Source organism: Mytilus trossulus, chromosome 6 (genome assembly GCF_036588685.1).
Source record: "Mytilus trossulus isolate FHL-02 chromosome 6, PNRI_Mtr1.1.1.hap1, whole genome shotgun sequence".
Taxonomy (NCBI): Eukaryota; Metazoa; Mollusca; class Bivalvia; order Mytilida; family Mytilidae; genus Mytilus; species Mytilus trossulus.
In genome coordinates, this window is record NC_086378.1 from 49421183 (window position 1) to 49434842 (window position 13660).

The 13660-nt window shown below is 30.9% G+C and overlaps 1 protein-coding gene across 1 annotated transcript; it reads left to right on the forward strand.

The window, feature by feature from the left end:
- Positions 1-1039: 1039 nt before the first annotated feature.
- Positions 1040-12320, forward strand: LOC134723495 (bactericidal permeability-increasing protein-like). The gene is made up of 15 exons (XM_063587092.1): positions 1040-1233; positions 2862-2961; positions 3585-3704; positions 4716-4789; positions 5493-5647; positions 5951-6014; positions 6540-6631; positions 7121-7297; positions 7830-7898; positions 8586-8753; positions 9304-9371; positions 10113-10155; positions 10594-10657; positions 11463-11542; positions 12104-12320. Exons 1-15 carry the CDS (start codon positions 1131-1133, stop codon positions 12224-12226), a joined length of 1500 nt encoding a protein of 499 aa, XP_063443162.1. The 5' UTR covers positions 1040-1130; the 3' UTR covers positions 12227-12320.
- The last annotated feature ends 1340 nt before the right edge of the window (positions 12321-13660 follow it).

Sequence of the window (13660 nt, forward strand, 5' to 3'; positions counted from 1 at the left end):
TATGTTCTGCTTTGATCAGAGTGAGAGCTTAGATTCATATTTCAGTTCATCTGTCTTTTATACTCGTAGTCTTGCTGCAATTGAATTTTGATAACTCTCTCAGATGTCAGATCAATGTATTGACAACTTTAAAAAACATTTCATATATGTATATTCTTGAGAGAAACTATGTCAGCTTTCTTTAATATCTAGTATGTGTTGGTGTTTGATATATAGTCTTCTTATATCTCAGTAACGTCAGCCACAAAGATATGATATATATAAATTTTAACTACAAACAACTGTCATACGGTTAACCTTGCATTTTCGTCGGGAAAATGTCTGTATATAAATAGTAATATTTTGACGGCTTTCCCGTTTTGAATTTACCTTGGAATTCGTTATTTTTTTTTTTTTTTTTACATAGATCTAATAAACAATTCTTTTATTTTATTCCTAAAAAAGCAATTTGTTTTGCAGGAATATTTACACTTTTATGAGATGATTTGGAAGACATCTTTATTGCTTCTAATATAATGTCACTAAATTACTTGATGCCTTGTATGCATGGCAACTTGGATCGTTGTTTTATCTTATCTTTATTTCTGGTTTAAATGTCACAAAACCAGAACAGTTTAAATTTTTTGGTGATACATAATAACACTTCTCTGTATAATTATATTGTTATTGTAATACTTGACGACCTCTAAATATTTTGTCAAATTTTGAATTACTTTTTTTTTCTTGTGAACATACACCACACACACGTTTTGTATTCATATTGTAAATAATAATTGACAACATTTTTTACACGTGTTTAAAAAACATACTTTTTGTGTCAACTTGGAGGATAGAATTTCTTTTTACACAATAGTTTACCGATCACTATGAAAACAGAAATCATTAGTGATATACTAATTGTACTTATATCCTGAACCTGTCTGTCTTTTTCAGATGTTTTCTTTTTACATGTTTAATTCTACAAAAAAAAACAATGTCAGGGTTTGATAACATATAAACAATACAAAATAAGGACATTTTCCCAAGGAAGTAATTGGCCTGTATGAAAGTCGCATGTCGGTGAATACTATAAAGTCTATCATGTGTCGATACATTTGTTTCACATGGCCATTTTCATTTCAAATTAAGTGATGGAGTTCTTATGTGTATTTGTTAATCTGATTGTATTGGCTTCCACACAAACTGTAAATCCTGGTCTTAGATTAAGAATAACTCAAGATGGATTACATTACGGTGAGTGCATTAAATCGAGACGGTTAGTATAGTTTTTAATCATGATGATTCATTGCATAAGTTTGATTTTGGGAATCGAGTGAAATAACGGGGAAAAAGTCATGTGGCACCTTCGAAAGTATCAGTTTTTTTCCAAATGGCCTAATTTTTTAAAATTATTATCAAATAAAGCAATTCCATTCTTTAACAAAGCATAAATTTCAAATAAGATATCATTAACTCTCAAGTTGAAAAAAAAAGGAACATGGCTTTAAATATGTCGCTGTCTCTTCTATCAGTCTGGCGTTCAATAATTTCAAAGACAAACCAAAGAGCACCAAGAGAATCGTTATGTGTAGCTAAATGATGTTACTGGTGACAGTGCTATCTCTTACTCTAGCAATTATAACTAGACCAGCCTTGGATGTTCCTCCTTTTGATGCATTCTTTGATACATTATTGATTAAGGTCTACCGTTGACTAGTCGACCTTTTACAAATCAATCTTTTAACCTCCCTTAATACTAAGATCCAAGAAAAGATCACCAATTATAATTTCAATAAATGTAATCAGAAGTTAAGGGCGAGTTGTATATGTGTTACTCTTTGATGCAAAAAAAGGTCACCGTAATATAATCGACCTTTTCCATTTTTCGGAGTCAATTTATCTAAATCGAACTAAATGTATAGATTTCACAGAGGAAATAGAATTGTAAATCAATTAAAAATAAATGATGTTTGATACGAATAATTTCAAGACAATAGAGGGAAGGAAATTTGATTTCTCGATGACCTTGACTTTTATTAAAATATATCATAAATAGCGGAAATATTTATATTATAAATGAATTTGCATATGGATGTTTCCAAATGAAAAAAAAAAATGCCAAATGAAAATTGAAACTTCAAGGAAATTACAATAGCAAAAAAGTTAAATATCATTTTCAAAAGTATAATCAAGTTAGACAAAACAGAGATATATAATATAATTGTATTATATGCCTCTGGACAAAAGTAACAAAAAACGGAAAGTGAAACATGAAAGAAAGGAAACATTCAACCGAAAGTGTTTACGTAAGATGTAAAAGGTCTAGTTTACACCAAAACAGGAAAGTAAAAAATAATAATAATTGGAATACAATGGACAGAATAGCGAGCGGATTATATTGATGATTTACTGTTAATTAACGAAACGGTAAAACTGTTCAATTGGTTCGCAAATATATATGCTTAACAACCATTTTCAATTCTTATGCATACACCTTTTTTTTGTTGATTCGCATTCCTTTTTCATTGATAAGCATGTGCTAACTATTTGTTTTTAAATTGAATTGAATAATGCCAAACACTATCGATTATCAATGATTCGCATATGCCGATTCTTTTTATTCATACCCATGTATATATACCAAACAATCTTTTGTATTGATTTGCATACGCCACACACTTGATGGTTTTTTATTTATTGATTCGCATACGCCACACACTTGGTATTTTTTTTTATTTATTGAAAATGTTTTTTTTTATTGATTCGCATATACCACACACTTTTTTTTTATTATTATTGATTCGCATAACCCCCCCCCCCCCCCCCCAAAAAAAAAAATAAAATTGTAAAGTAATTATAATGAGCAATTGTTTTGTTTTTAGCGAATAAGGTGGCTGTAGATACTTTTGCTAAAGATATAAAGCGCACAAGACTAGAAGATATCACTGGAAACGTAAAAGGCGTCCAATACAGTCTTACAAAGTATGTCAACTTTAATAACAATAATTTTATTGTTAAACAAATCACTTTAACAACAAAGATATACACATCTAGCGTAGTTCAGACTTCTTCTTACTGCTTTTTGTACGAATATAATTGTCCCGACTCCTTTTTTTACTCTTTGAAATCAGATATTGATAATACTTTTTTTTTTAAAGATATATATTTGCCTAATGAGTGCATAATTCAAAACCTAACTGAAACTAAATAGACTTTCTTTTGTAAAACATTAATATCTAGAGGTCAACTTCTAAAAAACAGCTAGACCGTCAATTTACCAAGAATAGATTAGTTGTGAATACACACAAAATGGTTTATCAAAGGCCTACATTAAAACATTTTATCAAGAAAATAATAAGACACTGCGACAACTAAAAACAAGTAATGAGGTTCCTATCTAGGGACAAACCGATGGCTGGATTCAAAAATATAAATTTGGACACTCAAACCAATATTCAGTATCATATCAGTGGATTAAATTTTAAAATGTACATGAACACACGAGAACGTAAAAAAATATTCAGTACCCCAATAAGTTGAAGTTAAGTACATAATTTTAATAATTTATGTACAGATTGCAGACTTATTCTTACATTTTTTGACAGTTTGATAGTAAATGACTTTAAAGCACCAAAAAGCGCAATAACATTAGCGTCAGATAGTGATGTCGAATGGAGAGCCACTAAACTTGGATTAGAAATTGATGGAACTTTCAGATATATATTGTAAGATTTCAATTTATGTTTTAAAAAAAGCATAATATACATGTATCATTTTTATTCTGGTATCACCTAAGTAAGACAAAGGTATACAGAAAAACACATCAGTTTACATTACATTGCATATAAGTACATTTGTTCACAGTTGAGAAAGCATTAAATATGAGTTTTTTTTACAACGGTATGATCAGTATAGCCGACAGGATAACATCAGAGAGGATCAAGCACAAATGGGCTAATGCCATAAGATTATTAATAATAGTATAAGAAATAATTGTCACTTTTCAATAAGTTTTTTGTACTTTTGATTTTTATAAATATAAAATATTGAAAATGTTAACTAGTCTGAGCGCTCAAAAACGAAAAAAAATATCACAAAGAGTTTAAACTCAGGCAAAAATCACGACACAAACAAGAAGTTAAAACTTGTTTTTTTTTTATAGTTCTCTCTCTCTCTCTCTCTCTCTCTCTCTCTCTCTCTCTCTCTCTCTCTCTCTCTCTCTCTCTCTCTCTCTCTCTCTCTCTCTCTCTCTCTCTATATATATATATATAAATGCATTGCAACTTAATACGAATATAACAGGAGCTAGATGATATATGTATAAGAAAAAAAACAATTTAAACATATATATCTAACAGAGGAGAATTTATCTAGGGTGCCACAATAAAAGAGCGGTAAGACAACAAACACTAAAAAAAAAAACCCACCATAAAATCAGATACAAATACACAAGATTTTTCTGTGTATTGATTTAATTTCATTGGTAAAATATCAGTCGTTGGACACATTGGCAGGCTTTTTGGCTCATGTGATGCAAACAAAATCTGAAGATACCAGTAATTATAGACAACAATGAGGAAAACCCATTGTAAGCGGCCCAAAAAGGCCCGACATTAATACTATGAAAGATTTCAATTGAAAAAACTATAACGGCATTATTTATAGCGTAATACCATGCATTTTCCTCATATAATATAATAATTTTTTATTTGATATATTTATCGATCTATTTTCAGCCTTTTTATCAAAGGAAGGGGCGATTTCACAGTTAAAGCGTCAGACCTCTCATTTGCTGTTGGAATTCAAATCGGTAATGCAGTTTGATGTATTTAAGTTTATAATCTCATGTTCACAACTTTCTTCTAACAAGGTTTTTTCCATATGCTATGATCTTGCTTTTTCGTAAATTTGTATTCTAAAATCCTGTAGGGGTAAATGCACAACTAATTAATGCTCCAGTCGTTATGACAAATGTAATTAACAATTCAATCAAAAAATCTGTCGGACTGATTCTTGTACAAAAGAATAAACGAAGAACAAAATATAAACACAAGAACAAACATCAAGCCTTTTATAGCTGACTATATGCGGTATGGGCTTTGCTCATTGTTGAAGGCCGTACGGTGACCTGTAATTGTTAATGTTTGTGTCATTTTGGTCTTTTATGGATAGTGAATAGTTGTCTCATTGGCAATCATACCACATCTTCTTTTTTATATCAACTACTGAGTTAAAGGCTTCTGACTGGGAAAAAAACACATACATATTGGGGCGGGGTTAATATAAAAAAGAAGATGTGGTATGATTGCTAATGAGACAAATATCAACAAAAGACCAAAATGACACAAACATTAACAATTATAGGTCACCGTACGGCCTTCAACAATGAGCAAAGCCCATACCGCATATAGTCAGCTATAAAAGGCCCCGATAAGACAATGTAAAACAATTCAAGCGAGAAAACTAACGGCCTTACTTATGTAAAAAAAAATGAACGTTTTGTCTTTTTTCAGGGGTGGATACCAATGGAAAGCCAACTATTAAAACAACGTCATGTGACTGTAAAATTGGTCCACTTCAAATCAAATTCAAAGGCAAAAGAGCATGGATTTACAACATATTAACATCATTAGCTTCAAACGCTATTGCAACAATGTTACAGAAAAAAGTAGGTAACACGAAAAACAAATATTTAAATGTATATAGGATGAAATACAATTATCTCAAAATGACATGTCGTGTAGGAATACAAGTTACAAATATGCAACGATTTTGTTAAGAAACTTTCATACTTTCAATTTTAACAAAGTTTGAAAAATATAATAATGACCATGATAATAATAAAACGAATAGGAAATTTACTCTACCTATGAGTTTTACTTCGGTAAATACTGTCATCTTAATTACTCTGACTAAAGGAAATTTTATTTCCTAAATGTTCATTAAATATAATGTGTACACTTGATTTTAGGTGTGCGAAAAAGTAAAAGACGTCCTAGACAAGAAGGCAGAAGAGGAACTGTGTTCATTTCAAGGTAAATTGCCTGTCTGACTATAATGATACAAGTACATATGCTCCAAGTGTATATTGTATTTAGACATGCACTGTTACCTCACTTGTTTTAACCTAAAATGTTATAAAAACAGATTCTAAAACATCAATTGCATTACAGATTATAAATTAAAAAAATAGTGGTAGCATTTGTGAACTTATGGTTTGTTCAGTCACATTTCTTGAATTCTTGATAATTCACTATATATTTTTGTTTTTCTAATGTTTATTTCGATGGTCTTAGGAGTTGCTCTTCATATTGCTCTTACCTGAAGGGGAAAATAGAGCAGTTTAAAAATTGCCTCAAGTAGAATGCATTGTTGCCTAAAACGATATTGAAAGTACTAAATTGAAATCTGAAACAAGACCAATAATGATACTTCCACTTTCTTTGCTTCTTTTTTGTTAAATAAAGAATTTCGTGGTGTTATATACTATTTTACCCTTTCTTTACTGTCAGACTTTCAATGCTATACCTTAACTGTCTGTAACAATAATACTTTTACAGCTGAGGTACAGTTGGGAGAACATTTGACTCTAGATTACAGACTACTATCAGCTCCTCATATAACATCAGAATATATCGAAGGGGATTTCAAAGTGAGTATATTATCATATCTACAGCTCTAAATTTTTGAAGTCCAGTTTATACAGCAAAACTCTTAGACACAAAAACCGATATTATCCGTGTTTATTACTATAGAAAACGTACAAATAATTTCTAACTGAGGTTACGTATAGTGTTGATTATTAAAAACAAACGAGAAGATATAAGATAAACTATCTTTCAGACTTCGAATTGATTGCTATATAAGTTTTAGACATTTTGAACATTTCTATTCACAGTCGTATATCATATAATATGGCATACACGTAGAACATCTGTATGAAACATACACTCATGTAACGGTCAACACAGAACAAAGCTAATTTTAACGTTTGGATAGAGATTGAATGACGTCTGTTTGCTTTTTCATCAAGTGCGCTGAATGCAATATATGCAATATACACATGAATATAAAATTATAAATCATATGTTGTTGATACATGTATGATTTAAATATACATTACCTTCACTGTCTTTTATAGGGAGAGGTATTCTGGACAATGAACCGGACAGAAGCACCATTCGCCCCGTCTCAAATGGCTACCATCACGGACAATAAGAAGATGGTTTACCTTACAGTATCCGACTATATTTTCAACTCTTTAGGATACCAAGCACATGCGCATGGGCTGTTGATGTATAATCTAACGTCTCAAAAAGTATGTAAATAATACGATTAACTTATTCAAAGAAATTGCAATACATGTATTTGATTTTTTAATTGATAAAATTCAAAATAAAAACGTACTATAATTGTTTTTTCAATATGAAATGATAAAATGAACATGTAGAAAATTAACAAAAAAAAAAGAGACCTTACTTGAAATTTAGAACGGAGAAGGTTTTTGTCACAATTTATAAGTAAATGTAACTACTCTTGAGCACTGATGTAGTGAAACTGCTATGAATGGATATTTATCAATTATAGTAAAAAAAAACAAAAAAAAAAACAAACAAACCGGGCAAGAATGTTTTTTACGTCCATACATATGAAATCTGCAGTCATTAAAAAGCTTTTTAATGCATTTCTTTATCTCAAAGTCCATTGGTGCATTCACATTTTTTAACGCTTCATTTAAGTTTCAGCACATAGAAAAAGCGAATGCGTTACTGAGAGTTTAAAGAAGGATCATCATTTGTCTTTCTTAAAAAATACTATTCAAGATCTTTATGCATGTATGTTTCATTTAGATGAGAGGGGATGGCGATCTACTCAACACCACATGTGCTGATACCTGTATCGGAAAACTTATTCCACAGGTAAATATTTTTAAGAACAACACCCTTTGTTCCCTTTATTTGTTTCTGACAGATTTTTACATTTTTTCTAATATGTTTTGCTGTGACATCAACATCCTAGGTTTTGTCAGGGTTGTGTCCACAAACATGTTTATCTCTGTATACCACATACTTTATTTCCGACATCAAGATCCTCAAATATCTTGGTTGTCGTTGGTTACTGTTTGTCATAATTATGTTTTGTTATTGTTAAACATTAATCATGCAGTGTTTCTGTTTTAATTTTACATGTCGTCATGGTAGGCCTATTCATTTAGAGCTTATTATATGGTAGTGTGTTTTCTCATTATTGAAGGTCGTGCGATGACTTATATTTGCTTACCTACACGTTCATTTGTCTGTTGTGAATAGTTGTTTCATTGGCAATCATACATGTACGACAACTTCTTATTTCTTACATTAGTACAAACGTATCGCCGTCCACCTTCCACATTATACCTTGTTGTTAACATTATATTTTACTGATCCCATGACGAACTATAAAATTCATAAATTATTATATTTGCATTAGGCATTGTTAGTTACGCAAATGAGTTATAATTTTTTATCATAGATACATGTAGCAGCAAGTTTTGTTTCTTTGATACATTTTTCTTTTTGTCATATACTATTTATTCTTATAATGATATGATGAAATACTCGTTTTAGATAGGACAGTTATACCCAAACAGTCAAGTGGAAATACATCTACAGAGCACTGACTGGCCTCGAGTCTTCTTTACTGAAAAAGCTGTACAAATTCTGAGTAAAAGCAATGTTACATTTTCTGCAAGAAAACCAGACAACACCCTTCACTTTATGTTTCGAATTCATGCGGTAAATATAATTTTATTGAAATATACATACAATACATTTTAACTTGTAGTTTACATTTGAAAGTGTCTAAACTTGCATACAATTAGTGCGCACTACAAAAACCTGAAACTGATATCAGCAGTGAGGTTAAGATGAAAATCATACCGAGTTTCTGTAGATTGCTTCGCTACTACGTAGTACTTTATACACTGCTACGCAGTTCTTTGTAAACCCCAACAATGAATTGATGTAATACACATGCTGACTAAAAGGCGTTAGAACAATAATTCTTTCTAAAGTCTTGGAACAAACCAATCGAAGGAATATAATTAGTAAGAAACTAGCATTTTTCTGAGAAACTGTTGCAATAAATATACAGAAAGCTATTTCGTGGAATTAAGAACCATGTTGCAATTTGAAACAGTAAAATAAAATTCACACAAAATGTTGTACACAACTTGAATCTATTAAAATACGCATCATTTTTTTGGGCGTATACGTAAGCATGCTTTTTTTTGCACTTATCCTTATACATGTATATTTTCTTATATCTATATACTTGTTCCAACAGGTAACGATGGCTTCAGTAAAAGTTAAACTGAATGGTGATGCTTTATCTGGAACAATCGACTACATGAAGTAAGTAATACAAGTGTGGACACAGATCAGTAAGGATAGTGATTGTTAAGTTTTTAATTACAAGCATTTGATATTTAGATACAGGAAGATGTGGTATGAGTGCCAATGAAACAACTCTGCATTCAAATTACCATTTATAAAAGTAAACCATTAAAGGTCAAGGTACGGTCTTCAACACGGAGCATTGTGTCACACAGAAAAACAAGCTATAAAGGGCCCAAAACATTATTAGTGTAAAACCGTTCAACCGGAAAAACCAAAGGTCTAATCTATATAAAAACGAGAAACGAGAAAAACCTATGAACCACACCACCAACACTCGACAACTACTGAACATCAAATTCCTAAATACTAGTACATCTAGGACCACATCGAAAGAAGATAATTCCTGCATAGTAAACGCGCCCTGAGTGTGCTAAATAGTAACAACAAGCATTATTTGCAAGAGTTTATATTTAGGATTGTTTTTATCGTCTCACATATCTTTATTATATATTATATTCCGCTTTTTTTTCTTTTAATTTTCATTCTTTGAGGATCGATCGATCGAGAATAAAAGGATTTTGGATACATAAACTCCCTATAGTGTAGAATTCAGTAATCGGGTATAATTTTTAACCGAAATATATTGTTTCTTACCATCAGTCAGTTTCACCACATCATTGCCGTCAACTTAAAGCTTTCAAAAGTGTATGTGTGTACGATATATTGCTGAACGAATGAGTCTTTTCCTATTTTCAGGGTCGAGACAAATGTGACAAACTCGTTAATAGGAGATATTGATGTGAGTATCTGAATAATTTTTAAAGTTTTTATAAAAATTATAAAATAAGCTCGAACGATCGAATTCATAATCAAATATCAAAATTCATATGTATCATAATTTCAAAATCAATGACTATCAAATTCCAAATCTTAAGCATAAGTAATTATCTAGTTTGTAAAACTCTGTAAAAATAGTGTTAAACGTTTCCTATAATAAATCATTAAGGGGGAGGGAGAAAAAAAAGGATCGAGCAGATTCCTCAACCTTTAAAGTGCATGTTAATCATCATATTATTTACATACTATTTGAAAAATACAATCATGAAATCAAATACACATTTCGAGGTTTCTTAACCAGATATATATTAAAAGATTCTGTACTTATGTGTGTGTTTTTTTTATTACGTGCTATGCAATTCGAATATACTAATACACCATTCACATGTCCGTGTTTTAGGAGGCAACATTACAGATTCTAGTCGATGATGCTGTAAAGAAAGTTATCAAGCCAATGATAAACGGTAGGGATCTTTCCATAACTATTTAAACATTACTTCGTACTTTATTCGAGTCCGTGGAACACTTTGCGTTTATAATTTTTAAAAGAACGAGTTGTAACTTCACAATTCACGATTTACCGAATTGTTTGATTGATTGAATTGATTGTGCTTACTGCCACTTTCGACAATATCTCTCGCACATGTTATATTTAAATACATATGTCAAAAGATAATAGTTTTAAGGCCTTAAAACTATTCTAAAGTGGAATACCATGGCCTTTGTTGTCTTTAACAGACATTTACATGACTATTTTCAGAATGGTTGCACACTATTATAATGGAATGTTATGATAATGAACTGGCATAAATATGTTTTTCGTTTTACAACAAACACATTGTTATTTATTTTTCTATTCTTTCTTTTTCACTTTATGTGTAGCATGACCGTGACTATGTTTTGCCTTTGTTCCAAAATGATAACCAGTGCTTTCAGCATTATTGCATTTTTCCTATCTGACCATACGAAGACCTGTGCATTTTCTCAAGTTCTTTGATCTTCGTTTTCATTAACAGTCACGTATCACAAAATATATATATATAGGAAGATGTGGTATGAGTGTCAATGAGACAACGCCATGATAGTTTTAAACAAGATATGTATTTAAAATTATACTGTTTTTAATACTAGCAAATTTTCTGAAATCAAGAGACTGAATATTTCATTATTATATTGTCATATTGAAAATCAAAGAACTTTTTGCAAATCCATGTACATTTATGATTGTTTATGATTATTTATAATTAATACGTGTTTTGTTTTAAACAGATTATCTGAAAAATGTAGGGATCCGATTGCCAACTACGGACAATTTACAGTTCAAAGATGCAAAGATTGAACTTCTTACGGTAATAGCTAGTATTATATCTTATTCAACCGCTCAGAATATGCCATATAATAATTCAAATTCAAATAATGTATCATGTATTACATGTAGGTTTACCGGCATGGCTAAAGACATGAAAACTTAAATAGACTTAAACAAATACAACAACCAAAAACGCATGTTGAGAGTACTTTTTAAAAATCGTATGGAAACAGATTTGGTCTTTGAATATCAATTCATGTTAAAAATGTTAATAAAATACACGTTAAAAACGTTGAAGAATATTATAACTTGGTTAGGACTATGACCAAAGCATTTTCATATTTCATGTAATCTATTGATGTGTAAACTAAAAAAAACCGCACTGACGTTGTTCTGAGTGATTTATTGTACATAATATGCAAGTGAATCGACAATACATACTTTTGTCAATTGAGCACAGCAAACTAATTCATATTTCACATTTCATACATTGTATGTATGGTGTCGGTCTAAATTAACAAAGACAAACATTTAATTGACCTCCTCTTTGGATGATCAAGAGAACAATCAACAAGTTTGATCTTATCTATGTTTATTTCAGAACACAATCCTAATTGAAACAAACGTAAAGATCACTCCAAATACCAAAAAGATGAAATCGACAGTTCTTAAGTACAAACCCATGGTTGGCAGACAAGATATAAAAAACAGGTTCCGTCTGTGATACATGTTTTGTCAGTGATACATGTTTTATGTCACATATACGTAAAACAAAAACTATTTATTCGTCTACAATGTTTCAAATAAATTTTTGATAATAAAAACTGATATTTTTGTTTACTCGGAAGTGGCCTATAATCAGATTAATCCTTACATTATTGGTATAAATGATCATAAATAAAACTTATACAGAACATAGTATTACCGTTAGCATTAAAAAGGAGAAGTGCAACGATAGCAAATGGTAAAACTATTAATATTTGATAATGATATAATATAAAGTCATTGTATGACCTTCAACAACGAGCAAAACAAATACTACAGAATAAGCCATTAAAGACACCGGGATGAGAGATATACAACAATTCATAGACGAAACCAACTGTCTAGTTTATATTTAAAAATAAATGAAACCCTATTATAGCAGAAAGCAACCACCGGCAACCAGTGAACTGTAGGCTCCTGTCTTTGTACAGGACAGACACATAGTTAATGCTAAATGCTTATCATATGTTTGAGCGCTAATCCCTCTCCCTCTCCTCTCAACAATGGTTGAACAACACGACATAAGGGCAAACTTTTCACATCAGTTGATAATGCTTGACTCATCAGATATGCATTGCAAAAGCTTAGACGTGTTCATATTGAGATAAGAAGTTGTGGTATGATTGCATGAGACAATCTTTCACCAGAGACCTAATAATGTACAAGTACATGTAAACAACTTTGGGTCATTGTACGGCCAACCGTAAAAAAATTCAAATGAAAAAACTAACGTTTTGATTTATGTACAAATTAAAACAATGAACAAAAACAGATATCATGAACAAGAACAAAAAGTAAAATCACAAAAATACTATACTTCGTGGAAAATTCAGATCGGCAGGTCTCTTATTAACAAATGGAAAAATCAAAAGACCAAACACATCAAACGAATGGATAACAACTGTCATATTACTGACTTGGTACAGACATTTTCATATGCAGACAATGGTGGATTAAATTTGGTTTTAAAGCTAGCTTAACCTCTCACCTGTATGACGGTCGTATAATGTTCCATTATATTGACAAAACAAACGGATATATTGTTAAAAAAAATAGGGGTACAGCAGTCAACGATATGTTGTTATCCTAATCACTATTAAAACAAGTCTTACCAACGATAACCACTGAATATGAGGCTCCTGACTTAGAACATATTATGTGCCGTGGTTAAACATGTTTGACAGCGCAAACACTCCCTCACCTAGGACAATGGTGTCACAGCCCAACACAAAAATAATTACACAAACAACAAAACAAGAAAAATAAATGGGAAGCAGCTTTAAACGACAGCCTCTGAATTACAGATTAATGAGTTGAGCAAAGTAAAAAAAAGCCTGGGAGCTGTGGTATAGCAGCAAAATATACAAAAAGCTATAAAAATCAGTTGAAAAGA

Excerpts from the sequence above, each read along its gene's own strand:
- LOC134723495 (XM_063587092.1), top strand. The coding sequence starts at position 1,131 with ATGGAGTTCTTATGTGTATTTGTTAATCTGATTGTATTGGCTTCCACA. Across the intron at positions 1,234-2,861 it reads TCAAGATGGATTACATTACG|CGAATAAGGTGGCTGTAGAT; the intron begins GTGAGTGCATTA and ends TTTTGTTTTTAG. Across the intron at positions 6,015-6,539 it reads GGAACTGTGTTCATTTCAAG|CTGAGGTACAGTTGGGAGAA; the intron begins GTAAATTGCCTG and ends ATACTTTTACAG.